The sequence below is a fragment of the Sphaeramia orbicularis genome, chromosome 10, assembly GCF_902148855.1.
Source record: "Sphaeramia orbicularis chromosome 10, fSphaOr1.1, whole genome shotgun sequence".
NCBI lineage: Eukaryota > Metazoa > Chordata > Actinopteri > Kurtiformes > Apogonidae > Sphaeramia > Sphaeramia orbicularis.
In genome coordinates this window covers 22,245,489-22,270,144 of record NC_043966.1, presented here as the reverse complement: position 1 = coordinate 22,270,144, position 24,656 = coordinate 22,245,489, and the positions used below count along the sequence as shown (strand labels likewise).

General features: G+C 37.9%; 1 protein-coding gene across 4 annotated transcripts; it reads right to left on the bottom strand.

Annotated features, from left to right (window-relative positions):
* Positions 1 to 3: 3 nt before the first annotated feature.
* ocrl (OCRL inositol polyphosphate-5-phosphatase) lies at positions 4 to 23,687 on the bottom strand. 4 transcript variants are annotated; one of them, XM_030145219.1, is made up of 24 exons: positions 23,253 to 23,687; positions 22,562 to 22,641; positions 19,893 to 19,984; positions 19,490 to 19,528; positions 19,005 to 19,118; positions 17,607 to 17,804; positions 15,909 to 16,155; positions 15,633 to 15,806; positions 15,431 to 15,532; positions 15,221 to 15,335; positions 14,143 to 14,259; positions 13,775 to 13,956; positions 13,474 to 13,585; positions 13,010 to 13,119; positions 12,670 to 12,805; positions 11,450 to 11,560; positions 11,087 to 11,252; positions 9,969 to 10,204; positions 9,281 to 9,304; positions 6,983 to 7,102; positions 5,409 to 5,493; positions 3,085 to 3,212; positions 2,829 to 2,940; positions 4 to 2,223 (listed from the first exon to the last, which is right to left on the bottom strand). In XM_030145219.1, the coding sequence occupies exons 1-24, from the start codon at positions 23,298 to 23,300 to the stop codon at positions 2,099 to 2,101; spliced, it is 2,973 nt and encodes a 990-aa protein (XP_030001079.1). In that variant the 5' UTR covers positions 23,301 to 23,687; the 3' UTR covers positions 4 to 2,098. The 4 variants fall into 4 exon arrangements, with proteins under 4 accessions (XP_030001079.1, XP_030001078.1, XP_030001080.1 ...); XM_030145218.1 differs by having other exon boundaries at positions 15,909 to 16,158; positions 17,610 to 17,804; XM_030145220.1 differs by having other exon boundaries at positions 6,983 to 7,099; positions 15,909 to 16,158; positions 17,610 to 17,804.
* Positions 23,688 to 24,656: the final 969 nt, after the last annotated feature.

Genomic DNA, 24,656 nt, shown 5'->3' with positions numbered 1-24,656 from the left:
AGCTGATTTATACATCGTTTTATTTCTGTTAAATAAATTAAAAGTACCAAAAATCTGAAAAGTTGAAAACAAGTAAAGGTGTTTCTTTGTGTACCGTAATTTTTCAGAACATTTTGCGACAAAACCGAAGACAAAAAGCACAATGAATCTGCACAAATACATCAGTTGGTACAGTGGCATTAGACAACACCCAAAATCAGAGGTTATTGATTAAACTGATTCTGTGTTTGACATGAGGATAGTCTTTCTAAAGACAAGATGAATAAATAAATGGGTACTCTCCCAAATATTTGTCACCGAGAACTATTCCTTCAGTCTAAGCCAGCTTTTGTCAAAGTTCAACTCTATTAAGGCCAACAGATGAGAAAGCGCTTATTAACATAGCTTTAATTTGAGAACTAATGTATCGATGGCAATAAGGCAGAAAGAACTACACAAGAACTACTTTCACCAAACAGATAAATCCATTAAATGCCATGATTGTCGGTGATGTCACATTTCATCATGTTCTCACATTGTCTCCAAAAATAAATCTTCTCAGCCAGAGTTCCTGCAGTTTCTGAGAAGAAAACTTCTAGGGCTTTTTTTCTGGCTTTATTATATAACAGAAGGTGCTGACAAAGAAAAATTAATATTATAAATGTGAATATTCTTGTAGGAAAGCTAATGAGGATAATATCTCTTGGGTAGAACTATTAAGAGGAAATACTGTTCATTATACACAGCATAGAGGTTCCTTATTTCCCAACACTGACTATACAAAGTTTTCTCCTCAGTGGCACAAATGATAAAGGTGCACAAAGACAGGCTACATCCTGCAGGGTAATGAGCCATTAAATCTTGCTAAACCTGCACCCAGAAAATGCTGCATCACATAAAATGCTGCACAGCAAAAAGACTATTACTCATCTGGATTTAACATAAGGAACACAGTGTCAGTGCCTTGGTATCATAAAGGCCAAAAACAAAGAATGATGAGCAGGAAATGTATGCTTAGGGAAATGGCAAAAGCAGGTAAGAGACATGTAAACAAACACAAACATCAACAGTACCACTTCCAGACAAACATGACACCGTTACAGATTTTAACACCATACCAACAATCAAATACCCACAAAAAGTCAAGAGGGAAACAATCACTATGTACACCACTTTATAAGACAAAGAACCACAGAGCGTGACTCTTCACTCGATTCCGGTTGACCAGGAAGTTAGTGTGTTACTAGACGTGTTTTGTAACTCAGAGGAACTGGTAAAACTAGATGCAAGGATCACAGCTGAAGTTACACAGAAACACAGCAAACGTTCACCAAAAACTGTTTTCTATAACCGAATGATTAAAATCAAATCATGAATATTTCCGCATAAAACTGAAAATAAACCACTGAAGGGGAAACTTTTCAGGTGATGCAAACTGTGAAGTAAGAAAACACGCATAAATAACAGTTAAAATACAATGGGTGCAGAGACAAGTAGTTCTTGCAGATATCCTAATATTGCCTCTCAGCTAAAATGCTGCAAAAATTGATGATTGTCATGATTCATCTTAAGCTTAAACATTCTTAGTGATACATTTTCATAACTATACCATTTCAAAACTACTTAATGCTTTGAGCAGAACATCCGTATTCAGTCTACTTTAACATAAGGAAGTTAGTTTCCTTTCCATTAGTGTAACTGAGTCATTCTCTTATCTATGGGTACATAGTGTTTTCACATTCATTCCACTCACTATTCACGGTGTATTTTGGCATGAGCACCCACAGGGAGGAGGAGAGCTCTAGTGGAGGCACAGGTCCTTTAGGTCATCAGAAAGTGCATAGGCATCAGTTCAAACCCTCTCCCAAGTGCTTCCGAATCCAGCAGGCATACTGAAAACTGACGATATGACTCTTGGTAAAATCAACACAACTCTGCTGAAGTCCAAAGTGGTCCTCGGTACCTCTAACGTAAGAGTTTGTGAAAGGTAGGGTGCAAAACAACTGCACTGGTGTCCCATTAGATGATAAATACCAAGTGAATTGTGTCACACAGTGTCCTACAGGCCCAGCTCCTCTGCAGCCAGTAAACCAGTTTGGGAATCAGCTGGAAACCTCAGTTACTCCTCGTCTCCTGACATGAGGAAACCCAGAACAAAGTCGATGGCTTTCTGCCGGTCATGTGACGTCTGTCTACTCATCAGGTTGGGAGGCGGCCGGATGAGGAGGCTGGCAAAGAGCGTGGCTGAAACAAAAGAATGAAGGCAATGAGGTAGAGAAAAATGAAGGGATGAACTGACTAAATTAATCAAATATCAATCATGCTCAGTATCAAACACTAGAATAAAGAAAGAATAAAGAAAACCAAAAGAAATTAAATGCAATACATTGCTCACAAAGCTTAACTGTGATATCACTGATTAGCTAGAATTCTAAATTCTTGAGAATATGTAACACAATCAATCAATCTCTCTTCAATTCAATCAATCTTTACACATTAAATCCCCAAAAACAAATGTCAGTAACAACCCCAAAACTCTGTGTTTTAGATTATCTATACCCACTAAAAAATAAGTATGGATTATCAGATTTTTGGCAGCAAAATGTCCTGCTGTCAATGTTTCCCTATTCATATAAAGAGGTAAATATTCTAAATATATAGATTTAAATATATTCAGGTAAATAGGTAAGCGATAACAGCTATAAAAGTATGAAAGAGCTAAGTATTAATGATCGTAGAATAGATTATATACAGGGGTTGGACAAAATAATGGAAACACCTAACATTGTGGCATCATAGAAGGTGTTTCCATTATTTTGTCCAACCCCTGTATGTTCTATATCTCATACCTATGAGGCTGGCTGTTAGGTTGTTGTTGTGTGAGTGCTTGAGAAGTTCCTTTAAAAAGGCCATTAAGTAGCGGAACACATTGCGATGAGCCCGGGGCAGCTGGGAGATCAACTGTCAATCATCAAAATAGAGACAAAGGTTCAGATCATGATCAGATACCTATGACACAGAAATGCTTTTCTTGTCTAATACTTAAAGTACATAATGTATATAATGCAGAATGAATTATATAAATGTGAAGAAGCGTCACTCCACCTGTTTGCAGAGGCGGCTGTCGTGAGAGCAGTCTAGGCACCTTTGGTAGAGTTCATAACAAACCACTGGCTCCGGCAAGGCCTCCAAGAAAATGAGCAGTGCCTCGGCTACTGAGTGGTTACAACCAGCTATGAAAGAGTTAAGGGAAGAACAAGGTAGTACAGACTCCAGTGTCAGCTCAGGACCAAGTCTTTGCCTAAGAGTGTTCTTCTGATGGTCAACATTTTCAGACATTACTTACACACATATTTTCTTACATTAACACAGATGCGATAGTTGTACTGTACAAACTGTAATTTGAAAAGGTATCCAAGAGATTAGTCTAATTTAGACTCCTGAGGTCTCATATTCAACTGAGCTAAAGGGAAGAATCCATTTTTACACAACAAGAATAGACAGGTATAGACTACATGTCTTACATTAAAGTTGCATTAAACAGACTCAGGTTTCCTACAGGTTTCTACAGGTTAAATTTCAGACTTTTTAAGACCCTTTTAAGGCTACTTAGAACAGAATTTAATGCACATTTCACAGCCTATTTCGCAGCCATACTGGCACAAATTTGTGACTCCTAGAATTTAGGAAAACGTATTTATTTACTCCAATGCCTTGATTCCCACAGTTCCAAGTCATTTCTCACCAGGGGCTGTAAAGTTACTGATAATTGGTTCCTAATTTCAATATAAACTGTCAGGTTGGAACGGGTGGAACTGACTAGACTAACGTTACTTTCTTTGCAGCTTGGACATTTCCCAGACACATTTATTTACTTATTTATTTAACCTTTATTTAACCAGATACATTAGTTGAGAACTGATTTTCCAATAACAGCCTGGCCACATACAAACACAATACAGCAAACAACTGTATAACAACATAACTTAAGACCTACCATATCAAATTTAAAAGCTTCTGAAGACTTTTTTATTTAAGGTATTAAATGCAGATTTGTAAATTCAAGACTTTTAAGACTTTTTAAGACCCCACGGGAACCCTGCAGATTACAAGGGCATTAAAATCAAGTTACACTGAACTCACAAGGAGACACTTCACAGATGCTGCTTTCACAAATCTCATAAAGACAGTACAAGGCTGATAAATAATGACACACTACAGGACATTAGGATTATTGTACCAGAGGGAGCACTGCACCACCTCATGTGATCTCACATGATGTAGTAATTCTTAACAGTGAGAAACAAAAGAAGAAAGTGAAATAAGACAATGGTTAAGAGGTTGCTTCATCTTCACCGAGAAGTGAGGGTGAAAATTTAACTCTCTTTCAATATTTGTACATTAATATTTGCAATATTTGTATTTATCTCAACACCAGATATTTAAGTCCCTCAAGTCCTACTCCAAAAGTACTGGTGTAATAAAGATTTGAATTATTGAACATTAAGTCAAAACTCAAGCAGCTGTAGACTGTGAAGAACAACTTGTTACTTATTGTTAAGACTTAAATCAAATCAGGCTCGGTCATTTTGAGTCACTGACTCTGGAATTACATTCAAAAGAGACTAGACCTTGTCATCTGTCCACCTCTAGCAGCTTCTCTTCTTTTGTTCCATTTTCCAAATAATCAAAATGTAAATAAAGTGAAGCTTGTAGAAATGAAATAAACAATTTTGCAGCCACATACTGATTTAAAAATTGTGGGTGAATGCAAGTGTGGAATGTTGTCCACCTATCAGCATTGTTCTGCACACAGCCCCTCAAGAATTCCAGGGAATCTGGAAAGTCCTACCCCCCTACTAGGCTTTTATTCCAGGGAAATTTTGGGGCTGAGAGAATGTTTTTTTCCCCCAGGTAATTTTGGTGGAAATGCACCATGCTTTTTCAAAATACTGGGTAAATGACAAAAGTTCCTGCGTTTAAAAGATACCAATCATCAGTATCAACTAAGCTCCTCGACCAGATTTCTCCTCTGACTGTGCGGAATGACTAGAAGGGAAACTAACTCAGAACTGCTCAAGTCTGGTATTAGAAAGGGATCTCTTCATAGCCAATTATAAACAAATGGAAAATGCAGGCAACTAAAAAATGTCCTACATGTGAATATTAGATTGAAAAGTGTGAATCTATACCTCGAACATTAAGAAGCACAAGACATGACAGTCATTTCCAGAAGATCACATCACTACTAATGTTTATCATATTAACTTATCCACATGATCAAGACACAACACAATGTAAGTGTGAAATGACTAAATATGTGAGTAATCATGTGCCTTAATGTCGTTAATGTATGGTGTGTGTGCTGTATTATTTGCTGTTCTGTATGTTGGCAGACAGATTGAGTGAAGCCAGTTATAGAAGGATACGGATCGAGTCTGGGATGCTGGTGTCCAGACAGTCAATGATGGTTTGCAGCTCCTCTTGCAGGCCTGGTGTCTGAAACAGGTCCTCCTGGGAGACACATAATACAAGACAAATACTGAAGATTTACAACTGTACACCTGAGTATCTCTGCGTGCATTTACTGTTAAAACAATTCAGTAGAGTGAAATTGGTGTCTGATTCATACCCTACAGCGCTGATTCCAAACCTTCACAGCTACAGACCCAAAAAAGAAATACGGCGTTTCCTCAGGACCCCAAAATAGTACATTACAAACTGCCAAAAATCTGCATTTACACTGATACTTCCACTCTAAAGTTTCTAAAATCTATAAATTTGTTACATTTTTACATCAATATTGTCTGATGACATCTTTTACATCTTATCTTTTTGATGAAATTTTCAGGAAATGTTGATATTGACACAAGGAACAAATGCTTTTCTAGTTTATTCCTGTTGCCGTTCTATGTCTTTCTCAACATTTTGGTCATGTTACCCATTTTACATCATTTTCAAGTCATCTTCTTCTTCTCTGCACTTCATATGGCTTTGATGGGGTCAACGCTTTTCTTCTGTTCTCATTATGACAATGAATTCACATTTCATGTCACCGCTACAAATTTTACCTCTTTCAGTGGGCGACTCAATAAAAACAGGCCTGTGACCCATTTTGGAAACACAGATCTAAGGCCTCCTGGGCTTTTAGTTAACATACATAGTCCCTTTGTAATGAATTTGAGTAGCTCTGGGTGTTTCTCAGAAATATTTTTTGCTTCAATATATCAGTTTCAATAACCTTTACTAAAACATTGTTAGTGGACAAACATTCTATAATGATATTTCAGAATATTGTAATTTGCCTCACTTGAATAAGAATTCTGTCAACTTTGGATGGCTCAGGCTGTACAAAAGGATGCAGACTTTGGCTAACCACAGGTTTTTCAGACAGTCAGGGGGCATAAATATATGACAGGCGTAATTACCAATCGTAGTTTAGATTCCAGACACAACTCTACTGCTCGACTCTGTTTCTCAACACAGAAGCTTGGAACCGTGTCATCTCGTTTCCACAGTGGCACAAAACTGCACCAGGTCATCTATCTTTATATTTAGGCTTTTACGCTGGACAGTCGGGAGAGAGCTGCAGTAAGAAAGTGCATTTTCCATAATTTCACTACCTGAATCTTTAATGTTACTTTAAAGTTGTAAATTAATACAGAGACATTCAATATCTAGGTTTTATTGTTCAGCTGTACAGTTTTATGTTTTCAATTGTACATGAAGCAATAAATTAAAATCACTTAAATAACCTCTTAGTCTTTTTTGGTTTATTTTCTTTTCTCATTTCCACTAGAGGACAAGTAAATTTCATCTGAATCTTCATTTAATAGTGTAATAATGACAACTTCACACTGATTATTAAAGTATTCAATTGGGTTATTTGAAGTGGGTTTATGTGAAATATGTCTCCATAGTATGAAGTTACACACTAGTAAATGTAATTACTGCAGTTTTTTTTTTTTGTTTGTTTTAAAATCATCAAATGAAGTTTTCTTACCTGATCACAGGACTTGGTGAACAGGTGATTGACTAGAATCCAGACCTCCTTGGGGATCTTTAGAGGTTTGTCCTCAGTACTTGCACCATCCACCATCAGGAAGCTCATCTTGGACTTCTCCTGATGGGAAACAACACAGCCACAAGTTTACAGACATATAGCCTCTTGAAACAATATTGAAATAGAAATAAATTATAGATTTATAACATTAAATCCTCTATTATGCGATTCATAATGCTTTGATTCAAAGGTAACAGACACTACTAGAATGACAGCACATGACACTAGTGATCAATTAGTGATGGATTAGGGGTTACAATTATCTCTGGCGTCTGGAGACTTGAAGCAGAGCCATTTTACTAAGAGCTGGATATCACATTCTTTTTGTCTCTGCAAATGGATCCCCGAGACTCATGAGAGACTTCCAAAAATAACCTCTGCTAGTGAGGCTGCACATAAAGGCAGAGGAAACTGGAGTGGGGCTTTAATGGGGGGGTGATGCTAACATGCAGAACTAATGTGATATGCTGTAAAATGTTTTAACAGAGACTGTGATTATAAAGCATGTTTACCAAGTGGAGAATCCCCCAGAGAGGCTTCAAGACCAAGAAGGCTTTAACTTAATATGTATTGAATTGCTACAGTGTTAAAAAAAAAAACAAAAAACAAAAACAGGGCACAATTTATATTCTAAGTGGCTATCTGTTTACTCTGGTGCTATTCAGTTTCACCAGTCAGCAACAAGCTATAGAAATGGGAGAGAAGTGTAATCACTGGGGCTAAAATGAGTGTTTGATGTTAGCTGAACAGACACTTGTTCTCATTAGCTTAATCATGTGTATGAAGGGGCTGAGCAGTGAGGGTGACCTGCTGTGAAATGAGATTTAGTGAGTGTGTCTCTAATTTTCACTGGACTTCTCTCAATGGTCCATGGGAGATTTAATGGGTGACTGATCCGCACACACAGATTATAACTAAGCCGGCACGGTCGGGCCTGTGGCTTCCTGTCGGTTACCGACTGGTGCCCTTGGCGGCTTTTTGAAGTATGCACTGACTCACTTTTGAGACTAATGGTATTGCAACCTTTCATCTATGTGCTAATATACAATAAGGCCGAGATCAATCTAACAGCTGTGCTTTTATCACCCAGATAAGAAAGAGGTCATTAGCCTAGCTTTAACTGAATATTCACAGTATGAAGAGGTGGGTGTAAATCTTGTCTTCCAACTGTTAGTAGAGAAATTAAGAGCTACATTTGGCAATAAAAAGGAGTATTTTCCCAATATGTAATTCTTGTAACTTGTGATTAACAGGGTTTAGTAGCTCAATCAGCACCAACAGGACATTTTACAAACTATAAGTACAGAGCAGTCATCTCTAAGCTCTCATGTCTGCATTTGTAAAGTAACGACTCTACCACCAATTTCAGCGAATTTCAGCAAGAATCCCATCATAATAGTAGTCCTGTTCAAAAACATATTTTTTTCTTCACTCCATGCCTTTATTCTGCCTCTTTCCCAATAATAAAATATGGAAGTGAAACTAGCACTTATAAATAAAAGTTTTTATAGTGTTGGCTGAAAATTTAGGAGGCTTGTATCACTACTCAGCGGGGAGGACAATTTCCAGTAAGAGTAACCTCAAATCCAAAAGAAGAGTAAAATCCATAGTTGACAAGATCATACTGAATAATGTTAATATATTTGAGTAAAAGACAAACTTTGCTTATCCCACATGAAAGACAGATAAGGGGAGCCCTTTCTAAAGTTAGTTAATATTAGTGCTAGTGTGGCATTTGAGAAAAAATAGGGTCTAAAAAACTTGGTTTTCCACACTTAGTTAGCTGCTCTGTGATTTAGATTTATGTATTTTTTTTTATTTAAAAGTTTCACTCACATGGCTACTTCAACAAGTATGCAATGTTTAAAAAGGTAGTTAATTTTTGTCTGGGTGATGCATGATCCGTCTGCTTTTTTCCTGCAACAAATTCTAATTATTATATTGGCCTGTAAAATGTGCTATATATTTTTAGGTTACCAGTCCAAACTTTCATAAACTAAACCAGAAATTTATCTGAATTACAGTATAAATCTTAAGTTAACCATTAACCTGAAGTACATCACTGTTCTTGCCAATATCAGTTCCTGATATAAATATTTAATGACACTTGGGACAGTTTTCATGTCTGACATGAACAAAGGACAAAGATCTATAATATTCCATAAAGCTGATCCTTATTAAAGTGAAACTGAAGATGTTTATCTTGATAGCTGAACATTATCCTCGTTAATATTTTACCTTCTCCATGTAGCTGTCCTCTCCCTGAGCAAGAAGGCAGCCCACAACCACAGTGAAGAGTTGGAAATGAATGATCAAGGCAGGAAGAGGCGACGGAGAGAAATAAAAGAAGGGAAAAAGTAGATAGTATTTTGCATAAAAACAGAAAAGTAGATAGAGATTGCATAAATCATTTCATCCACATACACACAGGAATAGCAGGAAAATGAAAATATTTAATCAGATTTTAAAGGGAATTAAATGAAAGGAGCACAACATTTTAAAGCCAAATCAGATAAAGTCAAAAATAGCTTTGCGGAAACAGACAGAGATGTACATGTTTAGAACCGCAGAGTCTATTTATATAAACAGACTAATGTGGGTCAAACCTGACTCAGTTCTCCCTGCTCTTTAGGAGCTCCCTTGCTATACTGTTGCTACTTCCTCATTCCTTGGACCACTCAAGCACACTGTATATAGACTAGTACATTATATGCTCTCCAAATATAGGCCCTCTATTTGACTGAGTTTACCCTGAAGGAGTGAGCAAGTCCTCACGTGTACCTGCTCAAGTTTCTGGAGCTGAACAGAGGAGAAAACTGCCATCAAATTACAATCTGAGCTTCACTGCTTCACTGTGTAAGGAAGTGTTGTGTTTCTCATGCTGAAGAAAAAACTGCTTTTCCCATTCCCTTTTTTTTTTTCTCACCAGGTCGATGAGCTTAGTGATGGGGATCTCTCTGATGGGCTTCTTCATGCGACACAAAGTCTCCAGCGAAGTGCCAAAGCAGCTGGGCAGGTAGTTGCCAGAGATGGTAATGAAGTAGTCCTTGCCACGGTCCAGATGGAGCACCAGTATGTCCTCTATGGAGTCCTCTCCAGAATTGAGCAGCGTAACGGAGTCTTTACTGACATATACCTCCAGATAGATCTCCAGGGTCTCATCTGTTCAGACAGATACAGAAGAGGCGAACTGAATTCATGTGGGTTTCAACAAGTTACATTTAAGACTTCTTCAGCTCTTTTAAGACCATTGTGAATGAAATTTAAGACAGTCGTTAGTGCAGAGTAGGTGGCACCACTCAGGCTGAATTTGTTGGTGCTCCCAATGTGAATGTAGAACTAATCTGGATAATGGATGGTGTTTGCCAGTGAGGTTTTATGGGTGTTAATTTTTTCTGTTTGTTTTTCTCCATGTGACTCTAATAGCTAAGGGCTATCACAATATTGACATTTTAGGTGATGATCACTTGCTCTAAAAACAATTGCTTTAATTTTCTTTTTCTGTTTATTTTAACCCAGTATAAGCAGTATAAGTCCGACGCTTATTTCTTTTACATGTAATGAGAGAGTCATGTACTGGCAATAAATATGTGAAAATGTTTTCTTGCACAAGATGCAATGATTTGGATGAAATGACACTTCCAAATAGAAATTAGAGTAACTTTAACAAGTTCTAGTGGCTGCTTTTGGATGAGAGAAGAGGCCACATTAAACCACAGACCATGAAGCAACACACTGGATGTGCTGGGCATAAGTTTTGCTGCAGAATGAGAAACTGCTGGGTTAATCACCATTAGTGAATACTGTTTCCATACTGGTTTTATTATATGTATTTTTTTAAACATATTTTAAAATTATATGAAATTCTGTACATTATTCAAATAATGTACTACTCACATTTGGAAGACCTTCCATTTAAATATAACACATGTAAGAGTATAAAAATGTTTACGATGTCAAATGATGCTCCAGTGAACAGAAGCTTAAATATAAAAAAAAAAACGCACAAAGGAATATATTGTATAGTAATGAAAAAGCACTTACTGGGCTCTAAGAATCCATCACTTGGTTCAGCACGGAGCCATGCTTTGCAGTACTGCGAGTCGTTGAGCTTGGGAATGAAGGCAAAGTGACAGGGGACCTGCCCGTCATTTGTTATTAGGAAGCGTTCCTTCTGAAGCTGCCGGAATTTCACATTCTCAAATGTAAACTGCAAGACAGACAGAAAGAGGTCCTTAAATCACAGATTCCCAATACCATTACCCTAAAATCAGGTACACTGTTTCTTAATGAAGGTTTCACAGATTATTAACTATTAGCGCTTCTTCCTTCCTTCCTGAGGAGGAAATAACAAGATAAGAGTCCTCATTATGATGAGGAGGACACATGTGATCACTTTATTCTTACTTCTCTCCTGCTCAGAGATAACGATGGGAGGAAGTCATTCTCCATCCTGTCCATCGCCCGCACAATCTCCTCAAACACTTTTTTGTGGCGCTGCTCATCTACCACCTTAACCTGTTAAAAAACAATACACGAATCCTCTCAAAACTGCAAGTCATAGAAATCTTAATGTATTGATTGTCATCAATACTATGCAGTGGTGGAAGAAGTATTCAGATCCTTGCTTGAGTAAAACTACTAAAGTGCTCAAGTTATCACAATACTGAGTTACAAACTAAAGTTGTACATTCACAACCTTATTTTAAGCAAATTTCTTAAGCAGTATACCCAAATCTACTTCAAGTATGAAAAGTGAAACTAATCACTGTGCAGTAAAAGAGTCCCTGTGATTATTTTACTAAAAACAAAAAAAAAGCCCAACACAAATTTTCCACTGGATAGCCTTTAGCTTTGATTATGGGACACACTCACTCTTTCATTGGTTACGTCACACAATGCGTAAATGTTGTGACATTTATAGTGACACTGCATATTTCAATCCAGACTTGCATTAATTTTTTTTGTCCAGATCTTGTATTAATGATAGGAGCTTCTTCTACAGCAGATCCTAAAGATTCTAAAAGGGTTTCAGGTCTGGACTCTCTGGTGGCTACTTTATGTGTAAAAATGATGTCCCATGCTTCCCAAATCACTCTTTAAGTGGGATGAACCCAATGAATCCTAGTGTTGTCCAATCTTTATTCTCTCTTGCAAACTAAGGATTATTTAAAAAATGGCAAGTCACTCACTGCATCAGTCAGGGTTAAAGAACTTATTGATCACTGCAGTAATTATGTAATGAAAGCCCTTACCTTTTTGCTTTGTTAAATCCAGGTGGTGATTTTTGGCCAGTTTATGTATGATATTTTTATTTCAATTTACCACTGCAATCATGCTTATTCTGATTTATAATGCTGTAGAACTACTTTATAGACTTAATCCATAGTGATTCATCATATTCTGGAAGACCCTGTTTGCTGTCATCTCTTTCCTGTGAGGTCCATGTATCTCTAAAATGTCAGCTGTTCATGACCCCAGGCCACTTGGGTTAAAGTCTTTAGCTGTATTCCAACCACTGGCATTATGTCAGTCTCAACTGTATTGCAATAAATAACTACATTACTCTACTACAAAGAACCTTACAGGAACATGAGATGTTTATATATGAGTGCATTCCTTCTTACCCCTATACTGAAGAGCGAGCTGACAGGCTTGTGATCGCTCGTTTGCAGTTCCATGTGACTTCTGTACTTGAGCTGCTTGACACTGCTGCCCCTCCACAAGATTCTGTCACACCAAGCCGGGACACGACACTTCCCACTGTGGAAAACAGTCAAGGGTCAGGCATCAGCCGCTCATACAGTATTGCTGACTGTGTTTTAGTGTAATGATAAGGCCGGAAAGGGGGGAAAGAAAAAGAGCTGTGACTGTGGCCAAATCAAGGCAATGCATTAAAAATCCTGAAGGAATTTTCAGTATTCATTCAGATGACTTAAGACATGAAACACAGGGATTTGCTTTTACCTTGAGTCCCATCGATCTGTTTTGGGATCATATTTGTACGTGGGGATGAAGTTTATCTCTCCCTCAGTGAAGTCAATGAAGGCTCTCTTGGTCTGCCGCTGGATGTTCAGCTACACATAAAAAATAGCATCAGTTAGTGTATTTGTTGGATAAGTCAAAAGACGATCAATCACATAATATACATTCAAGGGCAACAGCAGATTTCCTGTTTACAGTCTATATCTTTTTTTTGTTTGTTTTTTTTGAGCAGGCAGCCATTTACGCTCACAGACAATTCACACAAACAGTACAAACACAGTGACAGAGAGATTCTTTTAAGCATATCTAACTAAATTTTCACTTAAACAGCTTCTTAAAACTACGGAAATACATGTTAGAAGTCTTAACCATTACTTTCTCGCATTTAGATATCAGTGCACAATATATGTATGTAGAAAAAACACCAGATGGGAAAAGTCTGTCACCTGATCGACCTCCTGAAGCTTTTTTAGCTCATTCTGAGCAATGAGCTGTTTGACCTCCGCTGCATCATACATAAACAGACGATAGTTCAAATCCCCGACCCAGATTACAACACTGGAATACAGAGAAAGAGACAGGGAATAACCATGAAACATCTAAAGGAAAACAACAACGTGACTGTTCACACATATTGTTATGTTTGTAAAGCTCATAAAAAAACGTTTTACAATTATTAAAGAGTTTGAGTATTTTTAGCATCACACCACTAATCTCACTCTAGTGTTGGGAGACTGAAGAACTCACTCATGCTTGACGATATTGAGAGGAGGGTGCTCCAGTAAGTGGAAGGTCATGCGGGCGCATATGTCTTTGTAGTCCTGATTACGCCGTTCAAAGTCCTCCACATGTGCAGCTAGATGTGAGTTAACAATGCAGAAGCTAGTGTTGTGGAAAACAAACCTCACAGCCACACCTCCCTTGTTCCCCTGCAAAAAAAAGGACATAATACTGTCTATCGTTTGACCTGTTTGGTTTTCCCTTTGTTTGATAAAACAGTGACAAAAGAATCCTAATACCTAATACTCTTTATTCAGTTCATACAGACTTTATACTGACAGTCATTTTAGTAAGGGGTGTAAGTCACTGTGTGCTTTGAGGCAGTCTGAACAAACCATTTTTCCCATGATTCCTGTCCCCACATGCTCTGCAGCCACTTCTTTTATGTGATTCTTGTGTGCCTTTTTTACAAAGACCACAAGCATCATTCCAACTAGTCTAATGATCCGGACCTGTTGACAGATAGAAAAAAGTTCAAATGCAAGTTAATATGATAATACTGTAGTAAGACACATACATGAATAAAATCATCTTAGTTGATGTTTCATTAACATTGTGTACTGAAAGGGTTTTCATTCTCTTCCAGAGATAATTTTTTTCAGGACTTTTAAAAAACATTTTTAGTGGTAATTGCTGACATCACAGAGGACTGCGACACACACCAATATGTTCCTTTCTGTGATAGTGTGTTTTGAAAGATGTGCAGTCTATAGCTGTAGCTTACCTATGAAATCTTGTTTTATATGCAGATAAATAATGACACATTGATTATAGAATAATGCAGCTCTACATGTGTACACTTGTACATGTATACAGCTATACATGGTCAGTTTAATGATAGTTCATGTTTTATGACAGTTTGGGCAACTCTATACCTGAACTTCTATGTTAATTTCTCAATACTGTTGAATAATTATTTGTGATCTTCTGTAATTGCATTTACTTTGTTCTTATGTCTTGGAAAATCTTTGTACTCAAAGCTTGGAGCAGTACGCAGTGACTAATATTTTTATGGAAGGATAATGTCATTTACATTATTCTGAGTTTCAGTGAATAAAATTGTGATGTCATTCAACGTGCATGTGCTCCCATGTGCCTAAACATGAAGGGTACATTTTCATATTATAATGCAGCCTAATAAATCACCCATAAATTACCATTTGGATATCAATATGATCCTAAACATAACTTGGCTCTCTTGATTGCGAAGTTTTCTGTTTTGGAGAGCTCCAGTAGTCTAGTAGGGCTTTCGCAGATAATAGAAAATTGTAAAATGCTTATTTTACTTTTTCCTCTCATTTTCCACGTTTTCCCTGAATTCCCTTGACTGAAAACTATACACTGCATATGTTCATCTATGGAAATATGTCCATTAGCCCTCAAAATTCCATTTTTCTCTTTGGTCTTGCTCACCCTCTTGTACTTGGCCTTTGGATGTAAACTCCTCTCCACAGCTTCAACCCACAGCTGTTCTTTGGAAGAGTCCATGTAGAAAAAAGCTTCAGTGCTCAAGTCCAGCTCCTGAAAGCTAGAGTCATAAAAACAAATGAGTACACTGGAAGTTAAGAGCAAAATGCAACTCATTATGATCTGAAAATGACTTGATGATAAACTCTCACTGACCCCAGAGCATAGATGTCAGGAGGTTCTGTGTCACAGCAGAGCCAGGGCTCAAGACTGCTGTCTGGAGACTGGCCATTCACATTCCATGTCCCTGTGAAAAACCTGCAGAAACAAGCTGTATTTATGTCGAGTTACAAGTTACAGCATATTATTATTATTATTATTCTCATCTTTCTAAATAAAAAAATGAGGTTCCTCTCACCTAAAGTTCTTGATGTCCACATACTCGCTCTCCTTCTTACCCAGGCGATGTTTGATGAGATATTCTCTTTGCCCTGCCTGACTGGAAAACATGGCCTGCCTCATGCTGTTTGTTGTAGGACTGTCACACCAGGACGGTGGCCTGTCGACACGGTCAAACCCTGATCTAAAACTACTGCAATATAAAAAGTAAAAAAGGCATTATCTAACCTGACAGGTCTAGTAGATTCCATTCATGAATTTCCTAAACTTGTAAACTTTTTTTTAAAAAACTTACTCTGGTTTGGTGCTTGTGATGAAAGAGTTGTCTTTGGCCTGTAAAGAGACGGCTCTCTCTTTGGGGACTGGTGCAGGAGGAAGAGGATTAGTCGGAGCGTAGGAGGCTTTGCGAGGAGGTAGAGGGGGAACAGGAGGAGGAGGAGCCTCCCTGGAGGCAACGATACGATTCTGGTGATTCTTCTTTTCCTCCACTTTGAGAGTGTGGTTAAAGCTGTCCTCAAAGCCAAAGTCTGAGGCAAGCGAATGGCCTGAAAGTAATAATTAAAGTTGATTAAAATACTAAATTCTATAACAGAACAATCACTAATTTTACAGCAGTGCAACTTGATGATTAGACTATAGATTCTAAAACAAGTACTTCAATAATTTCCCAACTAAAACATTGAGCCTTTTTGTTGCTGGATATGATTTGCAACGTCTTGAAATGTAAATACAGATAGTGACAGTTCTTTACGTCAGTTTCTTGTCTAGTATGAATATAAGACAGGATTTTCACGAGGGTAATAACTGATGAAAAAGTTTTGCTTGTTGGTGACAGGCGAGCTAATGCTCAAAAATATTATATATAAGCCCCTATTCCACAGCAGGAACTTTTATTATTTACCTGGGATTTTTAAAAACTTCAGTGCATTTCCTCCAAAATAACCCAAGGAAAAAAAAAACTCCCCTAAACTCCAAACTTTCCCTGAAAAAAACTATCTGGTAGGGACCTAAAACTTTTCAGGTTCCCTGGAAAAAAACGGCACAGGGCCGTGTGCTGAAGAATGCTGACTGGTGGAATAGCGTTGCACACTTATGTTCACCCACAACAAATATGCCAATATTTGACTGCAACTTGTTTATTCCATTTCTAAAATTATCAATTTGTTTGTGTTTTGATCATTTGAAAAATGGAGCAAACAAAGAGATACTATGAGAAGTGGATGGATGGCAAGGTCCATTTACAGACTCATTACTGTGTTGCAAATAAAAGTTCCTGGAAATGCTGGTAGAAAAGGGGCTATTAATTACTTTTGCTGCGTTTCCACTATGTGGAACCGGCTCGACTCAGGTACCAGGTCCTATTCCTGGAGACTGTTTCCATTACAGGATACTACTGACTTTAGAGTACCTGGACGTCATAGGGATGCGGCGCGTTACTTCCGTGTCGTCTGCTCATAGAGTCGCTGATAAACTCGCTCGTTGCGTGTTGTCTGGTCAAGCTCATGCTGAATTCTTACATCGGCCACCAAAGACTGAATCTCCTGACTTAATGGTAAAGTTTTGTGGGCTGTTATCATGTGGATTAACCTACCGCTATATTTACTGTAAACTTCCGCATCTGTTCTTTGTAAAACGGCGGGTCACAGAGAAAACTGTCTGACCAATCAGTGGTCTGCAGTGTTTACACGTCACGTCTTAGTATCTGGTCCCCAGTCCTGGAACCTCGGTGGAGATGATACTAAAAACTAGTATCGGGTACCAGATTCCAGGTCCTTTTTCGTAATGGAAATGTAAAAAGGCCGAGTCGAGTTGAGCCGGTACCACGTAGTGGAAATGCAGCATATGACCCCTATTCAAGCTACCAGCCACTTCACACAGCCAGTTCAACTCCTTTAAAGGACACTGACAATCAAACATCAGTGTAATAGTTATCTATGCATAATTATTCTTCCACATTGATGTTTCTGTATTTGAAAAGAGTGTATCCATAACGTACCCGTGTTGGTCTGATTTGTTGAAGTGCTGTTGTTGAGGTTGGGAGGTAGGGCACTGCTAGTTTTCGGCAGGTTGGCTCCAGAGCCCAGAGAGTTAGTACCCTTATTCGCTCTTTGAGGTGGGATAGGGACTGGTCCCCTTGGAGTTGTTGGTGCCATCGGTTCCATCGCCTCTGGTTTTGTGGGTTTAGATTCAACTGAGTGATCGAAAGAAAAAAAGTTGCATGTTATCATTAATAAGCATTTCTCCATATATGAGGCTTTGAAAATGCCATAAACACATCTATCCAGAAATTATTGATGTCATTAACTAAGTCATAATTTGTTGAAAAAAAAAAGACAATACAATGTGTGTTTAAGACTGACAACCCAAGCCACTGGGAAACTACCACGCTAAGTACTAAAATGCACTCTGGTGATGTTACCCAACACCCAGCAGAGTTGTTCCAGGAAATAGAGGATTCACAGATTTGAAAGGAAGCTCAGCAATGAAAGCACTAAAAATGGTACAGTTCTGCTGACACTGCTGTTTGATACAGCATGTTAAAGTAACTGTAATGAATAAAAGCTAATGACAGCGATAATTAACTAGGAGGAACAGGGGTTCTGCTCCATGACAAACCCACTTGAAACACCTTTGTTGAAACATCTGCTAAACTTTTCCGTCTCAATGAACTACTTATTTTTGTCCATTTTACTGCTGCTTTTCAATCTACAGAAATGATCAGGTTCTATAAGGTTATTACAGGTTTGCTGTGTCAATTTCCTGTGAGAGCCACATTTCTCTAAAGTCAACTTATCTAGAGCTCAGAAAACCAGCCATGTTTTCAGCTTCATCATAATGCATTTTCAAGTGAATTCTAGTTTTTAAAAAGTTTATATAGTCTTAGAAATACCAGCAGTAGTTTCCTCAACTAGTGTAACCTCAAGGCATAAAGGAACATTTAATGCATCAGTTTATCACCAACATTAAAATTTAAAGGATTTGGAGATGCATAGTTTTCACTGGAGAAGAAGGGGATGAAGAACACGATTTTGAAGCAGAGCTAAAGCTGCCAGACAAATATAGCGGCGCAAAAAGTACAAGAAAAGTAGAGACATATAAAGTTGCATAAAACATAAATCCCCAATTTGAAAACTAAAGCATACCACTTAAAGCATACACAATAGTCTCCCGTTTATTCGGTCTATAAAATGTTGTGCTGCCACCAGTAAAACTGAACCTGATTTTATAAATAGCAGCGTAATGAGCCAGTCCACCAGTGTGCAGGTTGCAACCAGAACACACAGGAAATCAGTGAGTAGTGTAATCCACCCTTTGTAAATAAATGTTAGATGAGCAATTACATAATTTATAATCCAGCTGCTTTAGATGCTGACAGAGAGAGGAGTCTTACCTTGCTGCTGAGCACTCTTCACCTGTGTGAGAAAAGTCTGAGTCCGATCATCGTCTTGAAGCTCTAACAGCAGCTCGGGGGCTTTTTCTCCTTTGATTCGAATCCTAATACAGGCTTTAGAGACACAAACACACACATGTAAGTTAAGCATCTTAAGACTTTGGGAAAGCATCGTCTAGAAAACAAAGACAAGTGATTCAACAGTAAACCACTTCAGCATTCTTTCAGAAAGCCCTGGTAACTCATGACCAGCGCCTGGTACTAAATAAGGAGGTAGACATTTGGCTCAAGGCATGCTCTAACTTAGAGCGGTGGGATAGAGACTATGTAACAATAAAAGTTCTACTGCTCTTTTATTGCCACAACACAAACATGATCAAGATCGGTTGCAAAGCCACACTTTACTAGGATTAAAGTATAATCCTAGCTTTAAAACAAAGCAAAAAGTAAATGAACCTCAAGCAGGAAACATTAAAAATACTTACAATCTACAGAGAAGTCAATTAGAAGAGCCTCGTCAGCCTCTGAAATGAAAGAGAAAACACATTTAAGCGGTGCCTATGCTGTTCAAAGGTCTGTTGTCATAGTAAGGGAGTTGTGTTATAAACTATTTCAACAGTCCCTTGTACATGTGCGTTACTTGTCACACTTTATCTTCCATGTTTACTCAGGGCAAGTCCTGGTAGCTATACAAGGGTTTACGAATGTGAGGTCTACATGCTGTGGTTAGAGGATGAAATGTACAAACACACCACCTCTTCAGGAGGGAATCTTACAGAAAAAAAAACATATAAACAAGGAAATGACCGTAGCAGTTTGTTAGATAAAAATACTACTGATAGAAGAACAACATACAACACTCATAGTGAGGGCAAAAACATTACCTACCTCGAATAACCTCAAAATTAGAATTGATGGGTATAGACAGTTGAGCCACTGGACGAGACACGACAGCGTCAGGAGTTGCCAACACACCCAATCTGGATGAGATCAGCACAGACTTCACTTAACATCAGCACTAAGATATTTTCACATCATTTGATAAAATACTTAACAAAATTAATTACTGAATGTAACACAGAGACAACTACTTGTTCCTCAGAACAGGAAGTCTGCTGCAAACTTAAATGGAGAAAACCTCATGCAAAACATTCAGGGTGAAAGTATTAAAATAAAACATTTGGAATGCAATATGATAAAATGTGGTGTTAGAATTAGATTTTAATTATAATGTGATTAAAATGTGATTTCAGTGAAAATTTTTTAATCTGAAAGAGAGCATGCACATGCAGTTTAATCTCCAGTTCAGTTGAGAAAGCAATAACTACACAAGTGAAGAATAATAGTGTAATAGTCCACTGCACATTCAGAGGATCTGTGGTAGGATGCAGGCCATAAAGAGTCCATAAAAGCACCATCAAAACTGAGATGTGTGTTGATGTGGGCTGGGTCATATTTTCACTTTAACAAAGGCTGAATAACAGCCTGAGCCAGAGTAGCAAGATAGGCGCTGCACACACTTCCTTTCAAATTACCGTTAGGAAGAGGAAAATGATTCAGCTTTGCTGGACAAAATGTGTCAGAGAGACTTAAAGTTCCTCAGAATCACCATGGGCCCCTGTGATACTATAAGCTACATTACAAAAGAGTTTGAAGGAACCCACCCACTGCAACCACAGTGCGGGTTCAGCATGAATTTTTTAAAAACAAAAATTCTCAGAAATAAAACTGTGAACTTCATGATGTTGGCATTTATTTGCCAATTTCAGATATCTAGACACATCCACTTTTCTATATACCTTTGTACGTGTCTTCCTTTTGCTATTTTTTCTACCATAGGTGTTAATTGATATGCAATTGGCAGATACTCATACTGAATATTCATACTGATTATTTGGCTAACAAATATATACTCCACCTGCAATTAGTGCATCAGTGAAAAGTCAAAAAAAGTATGTCACCATCAGGTGCAAAATGCAAATACATGCAAAAGTGGCCTGGAAAAATACAAGTCAATTACAGGACATCTTGACACTGATACCCTGAGGCTTAATAGGATTTTTGCTTAACAAATCTATCACAGAGAATATCAAATAACAGACCACACATTAGGGAGCATCAACAAAACTAAAATTTTGAAAAATGACATTGTTACTTCGCTGACAGGCTGTTTTTACTCCCTCTTTAACAACGTCTTTTTGCACAATTTCATCAAAACCAGAGCTAATTAAGGACATTTAACAAATGTCACTGTTACAGTCTCACACTATAAAGCAACGACTGAAACCCTGCTAGCACCTGGCCTCAGTGACTACATTCTCTCTATTAGGTCAGCTCCTGAGTGTAGTGTGTGTGGTTTTAACACAGTTAGCTGAGCATGGAGCTTGTGCGTCCATGTGAGTCTCATTACAGTCCAGGATTTAGTGAAGGAATTCTGGATAATGGGTAGTGAGCGAGCTGTTACTGGGACTAATTGCCTTTTTCCTCACATTAGTACACGCCACTACCTGCCACAAGAAAAAAAAAAACAAAACAACAACACTGAATGTTTAACACACCCACTGCAGTCATCCACAACAACCCTCTTTCACTAAACAAATGGTGGAGCTGCTGAGAAGAAACGCATCAGGTTTTGGACATGTAACTTGGGGATAAAGTAACTCTGATGGACCTGGAGGATGGCAAATTGAGCCCAAAACAATTCTCTTAGAAATAAATTCAATATTGGACTCTGTAGTGTCTGGAAAATTTATTTGCCAAGTTTGCAGCCATGTAACCTAACACCAGCTGCTTGTATAACAAGACACCCTACAACATTGATCAAGAAAAAAAAAAAAAACAATGTAGAAAAATACCCTGTTCAGTTGCCTATTCTACAGATTGCATGATGGACTGCATATGACCATAATCACTGCCTTTATTTAGTCCTCAAAACTGATACTAGTCTGGTTTAACAGGGCTGGACAATATACAATAAAAAATATTATTTTGACAGCTATTGTGATACAATTAATGTCATTTTGCATTTCATTTTCAATGATAAACTACAAATATTTGAATTTTGTTAAGTCAATATCAAACAAGCAAAGCAACAAAAAAATTGTTTGGATGTGGTGAGTCATGCTTTTTCTTTGCAAAATATGTGAGTAAACTGAATGTCTTGACTATTGATTTTTTTTGTTTGAATAAAAACAACTGTTTTGACACATTTTACTTGAATCAAAATATGAGACTTTAAAGCTAAATTTCCTTAGCCCTTGTGTAAAACAGCACAGGTACCCTGTACCATATTTCCTGTAATACACATAACACCTCCTAGCAAACACAGAGACCTTCCCACATGAGTGTGACAGCCGAGACAGGCAACAGCTTGCAACTAGTACTATCTGAGGAGATGCCAACTTGTTCAACTGTTTTGGACAAAAGGATGCTGCAGGTAACAGTCTAAAATCTCAAGGTATGTGATGCTGAAGCATAACAGAAGCATAACCTACGACATCCCACTCCCTGACAAAAGCAGATGAAGAATTTCAGTCACCAGGTTGTCTGATACTTACATAAACTCTCCACTGCGCTCAATTAGTGACAGCAGTCTGGGCTCCTTCTGGCCAGACCTCAGCTCCTGACCTCTCACAGTGTGAGCAGCACAATCAAGGAATTATTGTGACTGAGCATGAAGTCGTATGGACATCCCAAACAGCAATGAGTTATTTTTCATTAACTGCAGAAAATGACATGGCCTCTCTACGGTATTGTCAATGCTTAGGCTTGATTAGTGTGGTTAGACTGGGAACACAGAAGCAGGTACCTTTTAAAAGCCATGCTAAAACAATATTAAGCAAATTAATGTGGAGGGTGGCATATCATCAAGCCAAAAAGGAAGAAGGCAAATCAGTGGATCAAATCTTAAATGGCAGCCAGTGAAAAGTAAACTAAATAAAATATGGCTAACGTTATTCTGCTTTACAGAACAGGATTTAATTAGCTTATATTATAACAACATTGTTAATACCAGACTGACCTAACAGTCTGCTGCAGACATAAATGTACAGAGCTAACACATTAATTGGACTGGACTCGCTTATTACAATCCAATTATTAAATAATTTCATAATATTACCTGAATTATTGAAGTGAACTGACCTTACCTGGGAAATCACTCAGCAACAGTGAAAGCTAACGTTAGCCAATAAGCTAAAGCAAGCTGGAAATAAAACACTCAAAAAAGGTTGTAATTGAAAAGGATATTGCCAAGCACTCCTCGTCGGCTATCCCAAAGCTCAAAGGGGAATCCATCCTTACCAGTAGAACATAAATAGCTGTTTATCATTGGCTAGAGACTTGAAGTTGGTCGAATCCAGACGTTGCGGGGAGAAAGTTAAATCCCCACCCGGTGCGACGGTTGCGGCGGCCTTCCGGGATGACAGCTGTTCAAATGCTAATGCTAGCCTGTTAGCCAGCGGCGGCGGCGGCTGATGTTGTTGTAGCTAATTGGATGAAGTCACAATTGTTTAACAGAGCTGTGAAGTCGAAGTATTCCCGTTGTTCTGCGTCATTCTGTCGGAAAAATCTAAATATCCAGCTTATGCTTTCCGCCAGTGATTGTCCAGGCGGGCTGGTCAGACTACATAGCTGGCAGTTAGTGGCAGTCTTAGCTGGTGAAGCTACAGCATAGTTTTCTATGTTGACTCCCACATTCGGCTTCATTCATCGGGTGCACAGCGTCATCTACTGCCTCGGAGTGTGAACTGCAAAAAAAAAAAAAAAAAAAAAAAAAATACAGACCTTATCTTGGGTCAAATGTAACAAGTTCGTCATGCTCCTACATTACTGAAAAAAATAGGTCTATGTTATACAGTCCTCTCCCCCACATGATTTATTTTATTCATATCTCCTCTAAAGTGAAACATATTTTTATTGCTAGTTACTTTAGTTACTAGTATTTATTACTACTATTTTTATCCTGATGTTTTTGTTGCACTAAATTTTGTACAGTTATTTATTACACCTACACCTCTTGCAGGGGCCAATTCCATCCCACAATCAATACAATACCAACAGTTATTTTTGCACTGATGTTGGCCCCATCTCATTTCATCTAAATTATCTTGATGTACAAATGTTTGTGGTTTCTTGCATTCTGTACTACTCTGTACCCTGAGGACATATATAGTTGAGCTGAATATGTATAAGAAATTGTTTAAATTCTTGAGTAAACAAATTTAATAGTCACTGTTTTGTACTTTACATCAGTTTTTGTACATGTTGGCCAGTGTAATGTTATCTTGCTCTTAGTGGTAATCAACTTAAAATTAAACCATGCAAAGACAAAAACCTCAAAATAGTCTTTAATCACTGGTATAGACTGGACTGTAATAGCCCCTCATGCATTTAAATCATGTGAAAATGTCATTTAATTTGATCCCTATGTGTCTCTGAACTCATCTTCAATTAGTACTTTATAATGTGCTTTCTGACTTTGCAAAAAGACCACAATTACACTGAAAGCATTTTCAGTGGATAAAGTAGATGTAAATATGACCTTTTTTATTTTAATTTTTTTCAAAAAATAGTGACCAGTCACTGACGAACATCGTCACCATCATGTCCGTCTCCTTCTTGTCAGATATTGCCATGGATTAGTTTAATCAG

Bases quoted from the DNA above. Each gene is read 5' to 3' on its own strand.
- ocrl (XM_030145219.1), bottom strand. From the start codon at position 23,300: ATGGATTCCCCTTTGAGCTTTGGGATAGCCGACGAGGAGTGCTTGGCA. The intron at 13,957-14,142 runs GTTTGTTCAGAC...TTTTTTTTGCAG, and splicing joins CAGGAATCATGGGAAAAATG to GGGAACAAGGGAGGTGTGGC. The intron at 13,120-13,473 runs GTGACAGACTTT...TTTTATGTGTAG, and splicing joins AGCTTCAGGAGGTCGATCAG to CTGAACATCCAGCGGCAGAC.